This window comes from Trichomycterus rosablanca, chromosome 9, assembly GCF_030014385.1.
Source record: "Trichomycterus rosablanca isolate fTriRos1 chromosome 9, fTriRos1.hap1, whole genome shotgun sequence".
NCBI classification, from domain to species: domain Eukaryota; kingdom Metazoa; phylum Chordata; class Actinopteri; order Siluriformes; family Trichomycteridae; genus Trichomycterus; species Trichomycterus rosablanca.
Window position 1 is genome coordinate 24,196,769 of NC_085996.1, and position 18,234 is coordinate 24,215,002.

Here is an 18,234-nt window from a genome sequence, read left to right on the forward strand (position 1 = left end):
CCAGGTTTGCACACTGTAGCTGGTATTTTGGCCCATTCCTCCATGCAGATCTCCTCTAGAGCAGTGATGTTTTGGGGCTGTCGCTGGGCAACACGGACTCCACAAATTTTCTATGGGGTTGAGGTCTGGAGACTGGCTAGGCCACTCCAGGACCTTGAAATGCTTTTTACGGAGCCACTCCTTCGTTGCCCGAGCGATGTGTTTGGGATCATTGTCATGCTGGAAGACCCAGCCACGTTCCATCTTCAATGCTCTCACTGATGGAAGGAGGTTTTGGCTTAAAATCTCACGATACATGGCCCCGTTCATTCTTCCCTTAACACGGATCAGTCGTCCTGTCCCCTTTGCAGAAAAACAGCCCCAAAAGCATGATGTTTCCACCCCCATGCTTCACAGTAGGTATGGTGTTTACTCAGCATTCTTCTTCCTCCAAACACGACGAGTTGAGTTTTTACCAAAAAGTTCCATTTTGGTTTAATCTGACCACATGATATTCTCCCAATCCTCTTCTGGATCATCCATATGCTCTCTGGCAAACTTCAGACGGGCCTGGACATGTACTGGCTTAAGCAGGGGGACACGCCTGGCACTGCAGTATTTGAGTCCCTCTTGGCGTAGTGTGTATACTGATGGTAGCCTTTGTTACTTTGGTCCCAGCTCTCTGCAGGTTATTCATCAGGTCCCTCCGTGTAGTTCTGGGATTTTTGCTCACCGTTCTCATGATCATTTTGACCCCACGGGATGAGATCTTGACCCCACGGGATGAGATCTTGACCCCAAGGGAGATTATCAATGGTCTTGTATGTCTTCCATTTTCTTACAATTGCTCCCACAGTTGATTTATTCACACCAACCTGCTTGCCTATTGTAGATTCACTCTTCCCAGCCTGGTGCAGGTCTACAATTTTCTTCCTGGTGTCCTTCGACAGGTCTTTGGTCTTGGCCATGGTTGAGTTTGGAGTCTGACTGTTTGAGGCTGTGGACAGGTGTCTTTTATACAGATAACAAGGTCAAACAGGTGCCATTAATACAGGTAATGAGTGGAGGACAGAAGAGCTTCTTAATGAAGAAGTTACAGGTCTGTGAGAGCAGAAATCTTGCTTGTTTGTTATTGACCAAATACTTATTTTCCACCATCATTTACAAATAAATTCTTTAAAAATCCTACAATGTGATTTCCTGGATTTTTTTCTTCTCATTTTGTCTCTCATAGTTGAAGTGTACCTATGATGAAAATTACAGACCTCTCTCATCTTGCTAAGTAGGAGAACTTGCACAATCAGTGGCTGACTAAATACTTTTTGACCCCACTGTATATATAAGAGAGAGAGATAAGATAGACTTTCATTATCCCACAGGGGGAAATTTGTAAAATAGATAAAATATAATACATAATAAAACAAAAAAGATTTAAGTGTTTGGAAGTGCCAAATGTTATTTTTGATGAGCAGTAAAATTTCAAATTAGAGTGGTTATTAATAAGTAAAAGAAAACACCTAACGATGGTAAACATAAGTTTTGTAATAAGACCGTGATAAGAGCACAAATAAGTGGCTAATCATGGCTGTACTGATTACTCATATGCACACCTGATAAAAACTCGCCTTGTGTGGGTGAAAAGATGCAGTCGAAGACCGCACACGTCGAAGGGGGCATGTGTTAGTCACGGCTTTCCTCGATCAGGAATGGAGGTCAGAAGCAGTAAATAGGAAGCAAAATATGATCGGATAATTGGATGCAACTAGACTTGGAGTAAAACACTTGAAGGCTGTTTAATGGGATTATTAAGTGTCTACATCATATCAAAAATGATGGTTTTGTTCCAATAAAAGTTTGTAGCTTTAATTGTCAGTTACTTAGATACTAGTTATTTAACTCCTCTATTAGATCATATCAAGTGAGACTGTTTTATTAAAACAGTAACTAAGCCTGGTTTAACCTGTATATGATGTTCCTTCTTTAAGTCCTTTACACACTTGGGTCAGCGGGGGTGAGCTTATTATGTCTGTACCACCAACCAGAACCTAAGACATCACTCCCTTGCTCTATCACCATGGGAACACCAGAAAACCAGCCACCAGCCATCACTTCCTACACATATTTCCCCGTCTCCCAACCTCTCTCTTCTCTCAACCGGTGGCTCTGGGTTCTTTCTCTTTGTCCTGTGCTGTGTCTGTTTCTGCTCTGTTATGTTTTCATGCCTCCAGGCTAATAACACCACTAATTCTTAGTCTTCAAAACAATATTGCACAATCAACAACTACTAATTCCAGTTGTGTGCTGTCCACTTATTAATACCAACCTTCCTTTAACCAAACATACAGGTTTCATTCAGCCTGACAAATATTTTCACAAATACACAAATCTGAAGACGCAAGTACCAATATGTCTTGGTCGATGCAGGTTTTCCACTCTATCAGACCCATTCCTAAAATATCACACCACTGTTTCGCTCATCTCCTTTTTGCCTCACTGCACAATCAACAGTAAAAGCTAGGGTAGTGTGTATGTTTTTAATTTTGCATTATTAATAATCACAGTGCACATGAACCTTTGTCTAGTACGAAAGTGGGTCAGTGAAGATGTAGGGATGTTTTTCTACGACAGGAACTGGATTCTTTACCATCTGAACGGCATAATCACGTCACACAAATACCAAGGCATTTTGAGGGGGAATGTGGCGACCCCTCACAGGAGCAGTTAAAAAAAGTAGAAGCATTTTCTTGATTTAATATATAAGCACACATGGAGCAAGGAAGTCACTGTGTTCCAAATACCACACTATCTACTAAACAGGGTGCTAAATTACTTTTCCACCAATAGTAAGTTTACTGATTGAGTGGTTTATAATACATAGTGTGCTGTTTGAGATGCAGTCTAACACCTTGCCAGCTGAAACTGCATGTCTCCTGTGCTTTGTGTCATCATACATTTATACATCCACTCATAACAGTAACAGCTTACCAAAACCTGTACAATGTACTGCTTTATAAAGAGATACAATTAATAATGAGCACAATTAAGTTCACCCTATTGGCCCTCCACAACAATCTCAGTTTCTTACGTGGCCCCTTGGAAAATTCAATTGCCCACCTCTGATCTAGGCTAATTGCCAGGAGAGACAAACGCTATATTCATGTGTGTTCGCTCACCTTTGAGAGTCAGGTTGTGAGATGGCATTAACAATGGCCTCTACAGCTGCATCAAACAGTTCAGGATCACCAAGTGCTGCGAAACCGGCCTCTAACAGACATTCACTCTCGCTGAGCGGCACGTCCAGCGTTGCCCAGGTGGACAGGCACTTAAGAGCACGGGCTTTAACCGGAGCCGGCGAGTCAGCCTGGCGGAGTAGCTGTTGGAGCAGTGGATACACCGATGCCCACTCTTGCCCCAGTGCACCTCGGACCTGCCCCCGGCGGTACTGTGGCAACCTGCTGGTCTGGAACTCCTCAGGCAGTACAGTGAGAAGTTCAAGCAGTGCCAGGCAGCGGGCACGGCTATCTACAGTGCCCCCTTCTTCCTGGAAGATACGCACCATTTCAGACACTGCACCAGGCCACGCATCGGGCATGGTGTTGAGCGCAAGTGAAGCCAGCGCCACACACAACCGTGTCAGCACAATTTTGGAGCCGGAAGCAAAGAGTGCAATCTGGGAGAAGAGCTGTGACTTTAGGGTGTTGTACTGCTCAGCAGGAATGTCACTCCAGTAGCGTGAGATCTTGGTGTGCAGGGCACTGGCACCAAAGTACTGAATCTCTGCAACCTGAGAAAAAATGAAGCAAAGAAAAAATTAGACCTATCTAAAATCAATCCCATCATTGTTGCAGATAAGAATTTGGGGCTTTCCGCTCAACGCCCTTTTTCTTGATCACGTTTCCATCAACCAAAATCGGTCACAAGATTCAGTAAATAGATGACTAAAGCATGCAGAAAAATATGATTTTGATATTAAGAGCAGAATTCCACACAACCTGACCTCAGTAAACATACGCCAGCTTTGGTTACAAGCTGCATTCAGAGATTCTAAACTGGACAAAAACTGTTTTTTCATTTATAATATTATAATAATAAAGTCACAGTGGATCCCATAGTTGATCATTCTGATCTGCACACCTGATTTGGCCATTTTTATTACGGATGCACTTTCTGATGGAACCCTCCTGATGGAACCCTACATCCCACATTTAAGCTCATAACCTGAGATCAATCGCAGGAGTCAGAAATTCCATCATGCAGGTAACTTTGATCTGAGCCCCTGTAAAGAGAGGCTTCATAAGCAGATCAAATCAGTTCCTGTAAGGTTTGCTATAGCGGAGGTTACATGAGAAGTCAGTCAGTAGGAAGACAGGTGTAAAACCAAGTGTAAACTGCATTGTAAATAACACTAAAGCAGAGTTTCGAATAAAGGATTCATTTTCTGTTTTATTTTATCTTTTTCATGTTTTACCTTTTATGTTTTCTTTTGACTGCTCCCATACATATAATAGGGGTCGCAATAGTAAATCTGGTCTGCATACCTGACATGGAACAGTTTTTACGCCGGGTGCTCTTCCTGACGCAACCTTTATTCAGGCTTCGGTCCGGCACTGAAAGCACATCATCAAGTGCACCACCTAGAGGCTAGGCTAGGGCTGGGCGATATGGATCAAAAATAATATCTCGATATTTTTTCGCTGAACGGTGATATACGATATATATCTCGATATTTTTTTTTTATCCCATAAGGTAATAACAAAAAGACACTTCTGAGACAAAGCTACATGTTCCAAAGTTTTTACAAGCACTTTTATTAAAATTCATGCTGGGGAAGCTTCAAACAAGAACTATTTTTACTTAAAAAAAAAAAAAGAGCTATTCTAAGAAAAAGAAAGTTGTTTCTAAGGTATCTCCTGTCGTGTAATGTAAAAGTTTTTTCAAAAATCCACTCAAACGTTTTCTCAACAGTTGAGGGAATTTTTGGCTAGATTGTTGGGAATGGTTGGGTGAATTGTTGAGGGAACACTTGGGTTCCACACGAACGTTCCCTCAACGTTTCCTCAACGTTCATTCACGAATGTTCCCCCAACGTTCCCCCCGAACGTTCCTTCACGAACGTTCTTCTGTTGTTTTGCACTGAGCTTGTGTGACATTAAATGTAGTGTTCTCGTTAAACCCCCCTCACATGTTTGGACTTTATACATTATTTTATGTATATGTCGCCACAACATTTACATTAATATTTTCTTTTACTGTATAGAACTCAGTTCTGTAATACAGGCAGAACTAATCGTTTATGTTACTGTGTAACTATTACAACATTTCATGCATTTTAATCAGCGTTCTGCTTCATGCACTTTATTATTATTTAACAGCTTCATTAGTTGTTTAATTGCTGTTTGCTCCTTGTTTACTACAGAGTTAGTTCATGCAATTTTATTAATTTTTGGTTGTTTCTTAATTTTTGGTTGTTCTTGGCCAAGAACAAGAAATACTATAATAGAAGATAAATAAATAAATGAGTCTCGGACGTCGGGCGATCATCCAGTATAAACTACCACGACCACGTACAACATCCAGTACAGAAATCACTCCCCATAATGTTTTTTACAGATATAGCAAATATCTATACATGCACATCACATATACAAACACAAGAGTCAGAACAACAGGAGATGCACCGTTATGTTATTATTACTGTTTATAACACTTGTGCTTGATTTACACTGTTTATATATGAAGTAAATACGTGCATGTCAGCGTGTGCATGCGCTTGTATGTATTTCCGTTTTCCAATATTGGTTTTTAAAACGAATAACGACTCGTTTTCTTGTTTTTCAACTTTGGGATTTGAAGTGAAAAACGAATGACCAAAGGTACACGGAGCTGGAACCTTTTGTCTGGACTTGTTTTTGGCATTCTCTACAGAATACATTATTCTGCTGTTCATCTGAAACTTCTCCACCACTGAATCCGAACCATCTCCAAATAATTGAGCCATTATTATTCTTTTTACTAAGCAGCTCCTCCACCGTCTCCATGCTATCATGGGAGTTTTACTTACAGAAATATGTTCTGAGGGCAGAAAGAATTGGCGGTGGGGCGGGCGGGGCGAGAGACTAACTGGGAGAAGAGAAAGACGAACTGTCGGATCTAATTGGAACACAACATCTATATCGATATAGACGATATTGTCTTATCTTATATCGCGTATGAAAATATATCGATATTTTATAAAATCTCGATATATCACCCAGCCCTAGGCTAGGCTATGGGTCTGTCTGAAAACCTAGTGAGCTCTCTACATAGACAGCATTTTATGGCATCCTACGCGAGTTACCGAGAACAAAAAAGGCTTAGATCTTTTTGAGCAAGGATTGGTTAGGGCTGATTCAACACTAACAACGCTGCCTCTGAAGACTAGCAACCACTAAAATAATATAAAATGTTAACCTATCCAGATGGGCCAAATTGTTCTAAGTCATTTAATGATGTACACAATGTAAGCCAGGTTTATGCATGTATGCAGAATTTGAATGCTGCTGCTTTAAAAGAGCCACAGTGTCAAATGTTTACAAATTTGTATAGAGGTCGCTTGAGTGGCACATGGGTCTAACACGCTAGCACAACTGTGGAGTGTCTGAACTCACGAGTTAAAAATTCAGTAGAGCCAGCGACCTGGCCGGGCGTCCACACAAACACAATTGGCCGTGTTTGATGGAGGGGAGGTCTAATGGGTGGCTTTTTCTGCTGTCACTGCAATATGGGACCTCCAGGACTGGTCACCTGTGCAAGTAGGGGGAGGAGTCACATGGAGCTTAGCATGGCTGTCTGTACATGATATGGATCTGTGTGGGAACACTGGAAGGTGATAAGAAATTACCACAAATTGGACATGTGTCAAAGGAGGCGTGTAATGATCCAGCTCTTCTTAATTAGACTGGGGGTTGTGCAAGCAGCAGCGCAATGCTAAAACAAACAATGCTATTTAGGTTGCAACTTAGGGCCAGTGATAGCTCAGTGGTGAAGGTACTGGACTAGTAAACAGAAGGTTGCCGGTTCAAGCCCCGCCACCACCAAGTTGCCACTGTTGGGTCCCTGAGCAAGGCCCTTAACCCTCAATTGCTCATCATGTTCAGCTCATTGTGTAAGTCGCTTTGGATAAAAGCGTCTGCTAAATGCTGAAAATGTAAATGTAAACTAATAAAATGTGCAGGCATAAAAACCCAAAGCAAAGAAACAAATACTCAGTGCGACAAGTGCTGAGCAAATAAAAACAAGTTTAAGAGAACAAAAAGGTACACTAACACTAACCTTGTCTGGACTGAGCAGAGCCCAGCAAAACTGCCAGGCCTGAGGAGAGATCTGAGCTTGCATTAGCCATTTCTGAGCCAGGTTCTTATTCTCAATGTTCGGGTCATAATACAGCTGGTGTAGAGCCTGGAAAAGACAGGAATAAAGAAATTCAGATACTGTGAGAAAACACAAATTAGACTCGACACATGGTTAATTAAACAGACTACATTAGACTGAGTTATCACTGAAATGGAGAGCCGAGCACTAGCACAAAAACAAAGCAATTGTAAAGCTCTAATATGATGCCAGCTTTAATATCTGATGACAGTGAGAGCTGAGCTCAGTCTGTGCTATATGAGAGAGAGAGAGAGAGAGAGAGAGAGAGAGAGAGAGAGAGAGAGAGAGAGAGAGAGAGAGAGAGATGGTGTTAGTTGGCAGAGATACTGATAGTTTACCAAGAAATTAGCCCCCAATAAACTCCTTGTTAAACATTTGTGTTTGTAGAAGTAAAAAACCAACATCCTGATCAGGGATGCTGTGGGCTCAACGCTTCGACCAAAAGCAGGAATACAGTCTGAACACAACATCAATCCATTGCAGGGTACCACACTCACCCATTCCCTCACTCACACACGGCCAATTTAGAGCAGCTACTTCATCCACTGGATGCTTTTATAAGATGTAAGAAAACAGAGGATCAGAGGATACAGGGAGTATCACATGGATACAGAAAAAACAAGACAAACTGCAGCTCTGCAGATCCAGTCATTCACTGGTGATAACCACAAAGCAAACACATTGGATGGATTAGTCGGTTAGTGGCTCAACTGTCAACAGTCGCAGTGTAGTAACACATCCCGGACAGGACGCCAATCCATTCAGACACTCACATAGTGTCAGTTTCGTCCATATATGTCCACAACTGGGGATTGAAATCCTGGATCCCAGCATTAGTGGACTAGCGTAAATTGCTGATGCGACACTGAGGACCCAGGTTTATCATGATTACAGTTTTCTATAATGTATTAATTTAGGTTATTAATATTTTATTAAGCATATCACCTCTGGCAGCTGTACAGCTGTTACCATGACAACCCCAAATTTCGACAAGCTCCGCCTTGCACGACTTTCACGTCAATCTGTGCTGATCACTGGCACTGGCTGAAGTAAACACACCCCAGTCAAGTCTCACAGTGACGTGTGTATGAGAGAGAGCGAGAGAAAGATTGAGATGCTGGCAATGACTCACTGTGTCCTTGTGTTTCATTCTGGTCTTACAGCCATTAATCATGGCATCTCCCCCTGGAGAGCACAGTCGATGGACTGTCCATTTGCTACACTATCCCCTAACACTCCTGTCCAGGGTTTATGCATAAACAAGCATTTTTTATTGTTTCCTAAAATCAGATGGTAAAGTCAGACAGCAGAGAACCACGTTCTTTTCAAGTGACATGGCTTCGAATGCACAAATTTAACTAATAATTTAAGCCAGTGTAAGGTGACGCATTTTTGGCATTCAGAAAAGCAGAGTATTCAGACAGTGCATGGTTATAGTGATTAAATGCACTTCTCAGGGTGTAAGGCTGACATAAAAATGGCATTTGTAACACTTGCTTAACCTTTCATTCTTGCATGTAGGAATGAATATGTGATGAGGGAACAACAATGCAGCAATAAATAATGACCATACATTAACTGCAGTTCGCTCTAATGTATATTGGATTTACTTACTCAAATACATCCAAAACATAATTCCAACAGTGACATAAAGCTGCAGTACAACAATAAGGAGGGTTGCGTCGTGAAGGGCTATGAAAATAGTGTCAAATCAGGCATGTGAACCAAATTGAGCAGCTGCGATCCCTAAATACATTAGAAGCCAATCTCTTGTTTCAATCAGATCCGAAGTATACCAGCAGGGATCTCTGGGATGATGGAAACGTTAAGCCTTGGCCAGAAATCCTCCCACAACTTCAATTGTTCTGCATCCTGAATTCACTGTACACCATTTGACCTTAATCACAAATTCACTGCAAGTAATGAGCAGAGCAAACAGCAGTTTGCTGAGGGTGCACTAAAGGAAACAGTGATTTAGGACTGAGCCTTTGAACGCTCCCAGAGGAAACCCACAGAGACACGGTGAGAACATGCAAACTCCACACAGAAAGGATCCGGATCACCCCACCTGGGGATCGAACCCAGGACCTTCTTGTTGTGAGGCGATAGTGCTACCCACTGAGACACTGTGCTGCCCGTACTTTGAAATAAGTGTTTTTTTTTTATATTTTCAGATTTCGCCACTGCTTTATCCCGATCAGAGTCATGGTGGGTCTGTCATCCCTCAATTCACTGGGTGCAATGCAATAGCAGAGCCCAGACAAGATGCCAACCTATAATCATGCCTCAGCCAGTCCCCCTCTTACATATGGGCAATCATGTCTGTACGTAGACACCCAATGGGCCAATAGCACAGCTGGGGACTTAAACCCTGTATGTTATGTTATGGTATGTTATGTTTTGAATTAAAACCTATATTGAACTGACAATGGGTGAAGCAATAAAGATATTATAAATAAAATCATAGTGAATTTGTTAGACTGTTTTATACTGTCAGTTCAAAAACAAACAAACAGTTGCTAGGGACTACCAACTCCCAACACAGGATGCAATTAGTAAAGCTTGAGCCTCGACTGACTCAGCAAAGGTAAAGAGGTTCATTCATACACCACATTTTGCTGTTTTCTCTCAACAAAATCCATGTTACTTCCATAAAGCAGCAACAGAACCTTTCAATAAAGAATATTCATATAGTCATTCATTTTCATTTTCATGTTTTACCACCGCTTTATCCTGGTCAGGGTTGTGGTGGGTTCAGTCTAACCTGAAATCACTGGGCACAATGAAGTAACATAGCCCGGACAGGGCACCAATCCATCTTGGGACCTCGGCCAGCCCAACCGCCAACCACCCCTTATACATCGCCAGTCATGAAGGTGCCCGACTGGCCGACTGAAACTCTGGGTATTTGAACCCTTGATCCTAGTGTTAGTGGGCTAGCTTAATTTACGGCTGGAAGATTTATATAACATTTAAACTGGAAATATATTATCGCAGAAGCCAGACTGATTATGTGTGAACTACTAATTCTAAAAGAATACATTTTGTGTATTGACTGCAGATGACAGACTATATAGCCAGTATTTGCTCACTATTCTCAAGTATTAAGATCAGATGTTTCAGTTACAGCAGTTGTGAATTGGAATGTGAATGACAGTTTAAATATATGCAAAGCCCCCCATTATTGTTTTACAGTTAATTTAATGCATTACAGTAATGTATGCTCACTTATGTAAATGTATGAATTTATAAAACGGATAGTTCCGGTCCTAAAATCTGATTGGCTAAGCAGCGTTCGAAGCCGTTGTAAAATTAAGCAATAGAACACGAGAGGGAGTGTGTTATCGCGAATAACATCACGGCTGTGATTCGGTCGCAGGCACGAGTCGAAGGCGAGTGTCGTAGATCATCACAGCCGTGATGTTACTCGCGATAACACACTCCCTCTCGTGTTCTATTGCTTTTATACAACAGTTTTTACAAAATAAAGAAAGAAAATAAATCAAAGAAGCCCTGAATTTCATAATAAATGTGCTTTAATATTGACAATACCTTCCGCCAAAAAGTAGTTCCACAACGAATATAAAGTTTAACTCTACAAAGCAGACATCCCAAGTTGCAAAAACTCATTTCAGGGAGGTAAGAACAACAAGAAGAAAAAGGCAAGAACCTCCGAAGGGAAAAAAAAGAAATAAAAAAACCTCTCACACACACCAAAGGATTATGGGTGATAACAGAACTTTTATGAGCTGCTAACTGGGCTATTAAGCTAACTGTTCGCGTTACAAACACATTAATGTTCCCTACATAGTGCACTAGATTGTGTATCAGATCACGGATTTATGTTCCCCACATAGTGCACTAGATAGTGAATTAGACAATTGATTTATGTTCCCTAGACAGTGCACTAGATTATATATCAGATCACGGATTTATGTTCCCCACATAGTGCACTAGATAGTGAATTAGACAATTGATTTATGTTCCCTAGACAGTGCACTAGATTGTATATCAGATAACGGATTTATGTTCACTACATAGTGCACTAGATAGTGAATTAGACAATTGGTTATGTTCCCTACACAGTGCGCTAGATTGTATATCAGATAACGGATTCAAAACGCGATAGGGAAAAAAGTCTGTCGCCTGCATGTGCGCGTGTGTGCATGAAGCTTGTCGTTACTGGCAACGCGTCAGCAGAGTAATACAGTTGTGGTGTGAAAAGGCCGTGCTGTTATCACGAATATCAGCACAGTTAGAACGCTTCTCAACCAATCAGATTGTAAGGTCGGAACTAACTTGTATAATCCCTGATAAACGCACACCTATGACCACCTCACATCATTCCATATTAATACGCCACTGAAAAGAAAAAGTGAATGTTATGTTCGCCCTCATGTTGCCTAGCAACACTGTTAACGAACTACCTGGGGTCGTGGAAGAATGCTTTTTGTAAGTGTTTTTGTAAATAAAAACATTTATAAATTGAACATTGTTGTATTTTATTATATTTTATGTTGACCGCCGTTTAATAAAAGCAATAAGCCACTCGAGACCGTGCGTTACTGCTATGATTTTATCACGGGGAAAGACGTTTTAGCACTTCGCGTCATGCCAAAACAACCTTCCCCGTGATAAAATCGCAGTATCGCACAGTCTCTCGTGGCTTATTGCTTTAATATACAGGTATGGTTAAGTATGAAAATTTTATCAAAATCTTTACACTGATAACCGACCGAGTGGGGGGAGGCATCACATGAAGCTTAGCTTGGCTCTCTGTACACGATACGGCTCTCTGTGTGGGAACCCAACACTGGCAGGTGATAACAAGCAACCACATATTGGACATGAGTTGGAGGAGGCGTGTGGTAATCAGGCTCTCCTTGATTAGATTGGGGATCATATAAATGTCAGCACATTCACAATAGGGAAGTGAAAATGACTATATGGGGAGATAAAGGGAGGAAAATCCACCGAAAAAATTGTGTGTGTGTGTGTGCATGCTTTTTGTATCAAGATTAAGCAACTTTATTTTAACATATTTTGCTTATAACCATTTCTATGCAAGTCTACTTGGAGGTGAAATAAAGCAACCTTGCTATCTAAAACATTCAGCAAATATATACCTTTATATACTGCCATGAAATGATGTCTCATGAAATTGTTAATATCTCTTTTCGTGTGTACTCGTGTTTGTAAGAATTTTTCAACATTTAAAAGGATTTACTGTGTTTGTTGTGTTCCTTCAGAATGTCTAGTAACATTCAAGCAGTAACCCATGATTCACTGTTTCTGTTTCACTGGGGTATATGCATAAGGTCACACAGAGGTCAAAAACTTTGTCATTCTTAAACATCAGAAAGACAAGAGAACATGATTCAAAAAGTCAGAAGTCAGAAAATGGCTACAAAAAGCAAATGGTTAAACAATAGCTAAAGGTTCATTTCTTAAAACCTTTTTACTCATCTGCCAATAATTGTGAAGGTGACTGTAGATTCACTTATCCAGCATCTAGTGGTGCTACTGAAAGATTAATGTCTGAACTGTACTGCATCTGACCCTTCACTACCAGCCACGTCGCATAAGCATCACATCTTGTCGAACAATACACAATACAACCTTCCGAACTACAGATACAGAGCTACACAATGGCAAACAAAAGTCTTTGTAAAACTGTAGAGAAAGAAGAGAGAAAAGTGAGCAAATAACTGACTATGTGAAACAAGACTATCGATGAAAAAAACAAGTAAGAGAGGATGGTTTCAACAGCAGAAAATCTATGCGCCAAAATGTAACTCTGCTCCATTAAAGCAAAAGCCAGCACATTCAAACAGTAAATAATTCAAAAGATTGCTCAAACATTAAGCACTTTATGAGTAAGACAGCCTTTAAAAAGCCATTCTACTGTATATATCAGGTCTGGTCTGATAAACAGAATTAAACCACTCTTGTGCTGTCATCATATTTCTCTTTTGTTGTTGCTTACAGTCAGAAAAAAGACTGGAACAATTAAGCCTGTCACTAGACATAGACCGCTAGCATTTAAGACCTTTTGGCAAGATTAGCCAACTGCAAATTGCTAATTGATGTCTTGGAATGGGGTCATAGCATAAATGTGAATACAATGATGGAGGAAAAAGTGAGAACAGCAAACCCCTTGCACTGACAGGCCAGTCTAGCCTACCTGAATCCTAACCAAAGCAGAGTGCATCACTTAAGCATAGCGAAACCAAATCTGACACATTGACTAAAACACTGTCAGGTTTGCTTCTGGTGTGCACAGGAATGGACAGAAAAAATTGATGCATGCACAAAGATGTAGGAAAGTCAGTGATTAACCGGTTAACTGACAACAAAGAATTCATTGTATGGTTATGTTGTTGCTTAAAAATATAATTCTAATTCATTTTCAACAACTGACGCTTGATTCTAATTGAGAACACAGCTAGAGTTTGTACAAAGAATAAACACCAGTTTGAAACACAATCTGACCCAGCCTCAGTGTGCATGCACAAGCCTAATCTCAAGAGGAAAACCTTTTAAGCATTTATATAATTAAAATAATCAGTGACAAAACTAATACACATTACAGTTTCAAACAGGGAAGTTGTTTTGTGTCAGCATGGAATCTCAATGCATGTCAAACTCTGGACCTGTACGTAACTTTATTATTATCATTATTAAAAAATTTTTACAAAGATGATGAGAATATTTTGCATCATATCCCTGTATAAGGGTAAAGCTCTGTTCATCCTCTTTTAATAACTACACTAATGTTTTAAAATACCTACCATATAGAAATGTTGTGGAACGATCAAAAGCGAGCGGCTCATGTGAGGAAACCCACTAACATCCTAAAGTAAAAGCTGTTCTGTATGGAAGAATGTGCTAAAGTTCCTTCAAGCCAACATGCTGGTATAATTTAGTTACATTACCGTTTAGTTGCAGATATTGCTGGGGGTCACACCAAATACTGAAAGTAAGGACTCACAGATGTATAATATTGGACTTTTTTCTGAATAAATAAAGAACCAAGAATATTTTGTCTTAAACTTTCAAGCACCACTGTATGTCTACTTATTTTAAGATTCTATGTACACATTTTCTCTTTTTCTCCCAATCTAGTTGTATCCAATTACCCAGTAACTTTCCTTCACCCCTACCCTGAGCTGAAGAAGGGCAGTGCATAACACAGTTGCCAACCATTTTTTACACTTGCCAGAGTTAAGTTAACACAGAGGACATTATAGTGCATGAAGAGTCACTCACTATTTTCCATTACTTAACATCTCAGTGCACACACCTCAACCAGTCAACAGAGGTCACAATTTCAGCAGTAAAGAGAAACCCCTTCAAGCATCCCTCAGCCTAAATGTATACTCTGTGGACACATACAGTATGTCTATGTGAGCGCACGTCCGGTCGATAGCACAGTGGTGGTGGGCTAGAGTATTAGACAGTTAAACCACCTCAACGCCATATGTAGACTTTTTAAAAAGTTTTGGTTTGAGATGAATAAAAACATTAATAAATTAATAATCAACAACCGCCATAGGGGTACACTTTTTCTAGGTGAGGTCGAGAAAAGGTACTGAATTTGGGACATCTGTGCTTGGTTTTTTAATGATGTCAATTCATGAGAAAATCTTTTATTTGTGCAAACTAAATTACTGCTCCTATGTAGGACTAACATTGGAAGGAGGTCACTGAATAAACTCAAAAAACCATTTGATAACCCATCACACCCCTTCATGTTAGCCGGACAGCGAAGCACTTTCAGCAACAGACTCATCCAGCTCCGCTGTAACAAGGAACGGTACAGAAGATTGTTTATACCAGCAGGGATCACGCTGTATAATTCTTCACGGGTTCGGGACATCATCGAACACTAAAGTACTATCAGGACAGACTCATGGAGCATGTTCTAGCACTCTGTTTATTAAGACTATACTACATATCTGTTATTATTTAACACTTACAAAAGCTTAGTATATCAAATATTACATATCTCATCTACAATTTTAATTCTAGAAGACTTCTTAAATTTTTTATATAACATCCTACGTTTTTTATTTTATTTTATTTATTCAATTACATAGTGTGTACAACATTACTTGTGTGCTTTAATGTACCTGGAGCTGCTGTAATAACTGACTTTCCCTATGGGATCTCTCTATCTCTCTATCTATCTATCTATCTAACATCCTAAATTCACTTGTTAATATGTGCATGTCATGTTAAGATGCAAAATATTGCAAAAAGTGCACTGTGATAAGATATACATTTTAGTGCATGAGTAATATTCAAGTAATATTCTTAAATAATATGCTTTGTTAGTGTATGGGAAAATTTAACTTTATTTATTTATGCTAATTTTACATGCAATTTGAGAAACAATTTTAATTTCTGGTAAATTGTGGAGTTTTAGGTTGCTGAAGACTTTTAGAAAAACAAGAAGTTGAAGATTTAATCAGCAGTAATATTTTAACCGACTAATAAAGAAATTAAATTATCGTGAACTGTGCGGAACACTGTTACATGTATGTGACAGTGTAAGGAACAGCATGACATTGCGCTATTTTATTTTGGTTGTTTATGCCAGAAGAAATATTATTATTAGTAGTAGTACTTTAAAGAAAATGATGAAGGTACTGTATACGATTATTGATCAGTGTGTTTACTTACCTTCTCTACGTTTTCCACGGTGAAGTCCACTGTGTTCGGCGCTGTTCTCACCGGTGTCTCCATGCTCTCAGTCAGTGAAGAGCCAGAGGGTGCGAACATGACAGAGGGTCACCAGCTTTGAAACCAGCTACAATTTTAATTCTACCCTAACTATTAACACAGAATTTCCACCTGCCGAACTGTATTTGTTTTATTTCTGCGTCACTTCATCAAGCGACGTGCCAGCAGCTGGCTGTGTCTTGAGTCTTGCTATGTCTTGGCTAGCTAGTGTAAAGCTAACATTGCTTAGCTAAAAACACACCATGGTTTTGCTCTTCTACTGTAAATGCGCTACGCCTGAACCGCGTCTCTTTGAGACATTAATATTCATTTTCCACATTATAGGACCGTTTTCTGCATCAGTGTCCACAAAAACAGTCCATCTTTGGGTACATATGAAAGCCTGCCGACATCAGTCTTCACCGGTGCGGACTAAACCCGTCCGTCCGCCTTCTAACCGTCCGTCACTGCAAGCTTTCTCACAGGCTGTGTCCTAAACAGCACCCTCCTCCCTACACAAGTGCACTACGTTAGAGAAGAGAGACCCGCTTCTGAATCCTTCATAGTTAACTATAAGTACACATGTTTGCCAAATAAAACGGACCAATAATTCCCAGATTCGCCGCTTTTAGAAAAATCCAGACACGTCGTGGTCATCCAGAGCAGATTCATGGAACCCTACTACACACGTGTTTCGTATTCGATTATTCTTACAGTTATTATACGAATATTAATTGTTTTATGCAGGCGGTTTTTTAAACGACCCAGCATATTGCATGCTGGGAATGTGAGGTTTTCTCTCTTTTTTGCAGCACGGCGCGATTCTTACCCAATGGCGACCCCGTGTGTGTAAACACAATATAGCTGTCTTCAGTAACTGCTGTATCCTTCCCATCAGTTCCCATCAGTTGTAATGGCAAGAACGTTTTAGAATAGCAGGAAACCTTTTAAGGATTCGTCCCCCAAGTTCAGTTTATGACTATGGCCTAAGGGATGCATGGTTTTATTACAGCCAAGACACCCTACAGAGGTAGCCTAGTGGGTAGAGCTTTGGGCTATTAATCAAAAGGTTAAGATTTTGAATCCTGGCTCTGCCATGCTGACACTGTTGGGCCCTTGAGCAAGGCCCTTAACCGTCTCTGCTTTATTTTATTCTAGCTCACTTTTTGATGATTTTGTATTCCAGGATAATAATGTCCCTTTAACATACTGTTTGTTGAGTATGAGAAGTTTGAAAATGAGTAGTTTAATAAACATAGAGATGAAAGCCCTAGCTTTAAACACGTAACTATTATGGAATATTTTGAAGTGCAGACTATAAATAAAATCTCTACATGCTTCACCCCTCAAACAGATAAGAAAATATTTTACTAAAACATAACTGAGTATGAGAAGTTTGAGTAGTTTGAATAAGATCTCTACGTGCCTCAAATAGATAAGGAAATATTTTATTAAAACATAACTCAACATTTAAGATTGATGTTCTGATTTTTGGGGTAGATCAACTATTGAGGTACTTAATTGATCAAGTGCTATTATTATATTGAGGAATGTCAAATATTATCAATACAAAGGTAAGAAAACTAGAATTAGTGGTACACATTGTTCTGCTGTACTATGATTTATGCCCCTTTTCCACTGCATGACACCCTGGATATGGTACGTTTTTAATGATGGTTTCCATTGCCAGTACTGTTAAGTACCCATGCTAAATTTGGTTGCCCCTCTTGACCATGGATCAAGTGTACTTAAGTGGGCCATATGAGAAGAGAAATAGTGTACACTGCTGATTGGTAAAACAGAATTGCCACTGGAGTGAGACAATAGAATTATAGTGTTTTATTACATATAACCAAATTTTGAATTTGATGCCTGCAACATACTCCAAAAAGTTGGGACAGAGGCATGTTTAACACTATTATCTCATCTTTCCTATTAATTGCAAATTTGAGAGAAAGATGGCAGAGATTTAACTACTGTGATTCTCGTTGGGAGTGATGATGAGGGAATCTTTCAGAAAATAAGTGGCAAGCCTGGGATGGTTTGGGCATGTGCAGTAAAAGGACGAAAGTTATGAAGAAAGAAGAAGACAAGGAATGGTTTGGAAACCAATGTTACTAA

At 39.9% G+C, this 18,234-nt stretch overlaps 1 protein-coding gene across 2 annotated transcripts in view; it reads right to left on the minus strand.

Moving 5' to 3' along the window:
- The window catches only part of ipo13b (importin 13b), a 56,268-nt gene extending 39,699 nt beyond the window's left edge, over positions 1-16,569 (minus strand). For both annotated transcript variants that reach the window (XM_063002134.1, XM_063002135.1), the window contains exons 1-3: positions 16,075-16,569; positions 7,291-7,416; positions 3,153-3,763 (exon numbers count right to left, since the gene is read on the minus strand). In XM_063002134.1, the coding sequence (XP_062858204.1) occupies positions 3,153-3,763; positions 7,291-7,416; positions 16,075-16,173 (836 nt within the window). In that variant the 5' untranslated portion in view covers positions 16,174-16,569. The remainder of the gene's footprint in view (positions 1-3,152; positions 3,764-7,290; positions 7,417-16,074) is intronic.
- Positions 16,570-18,234: the final 1,665 nt, after the last annotated feature.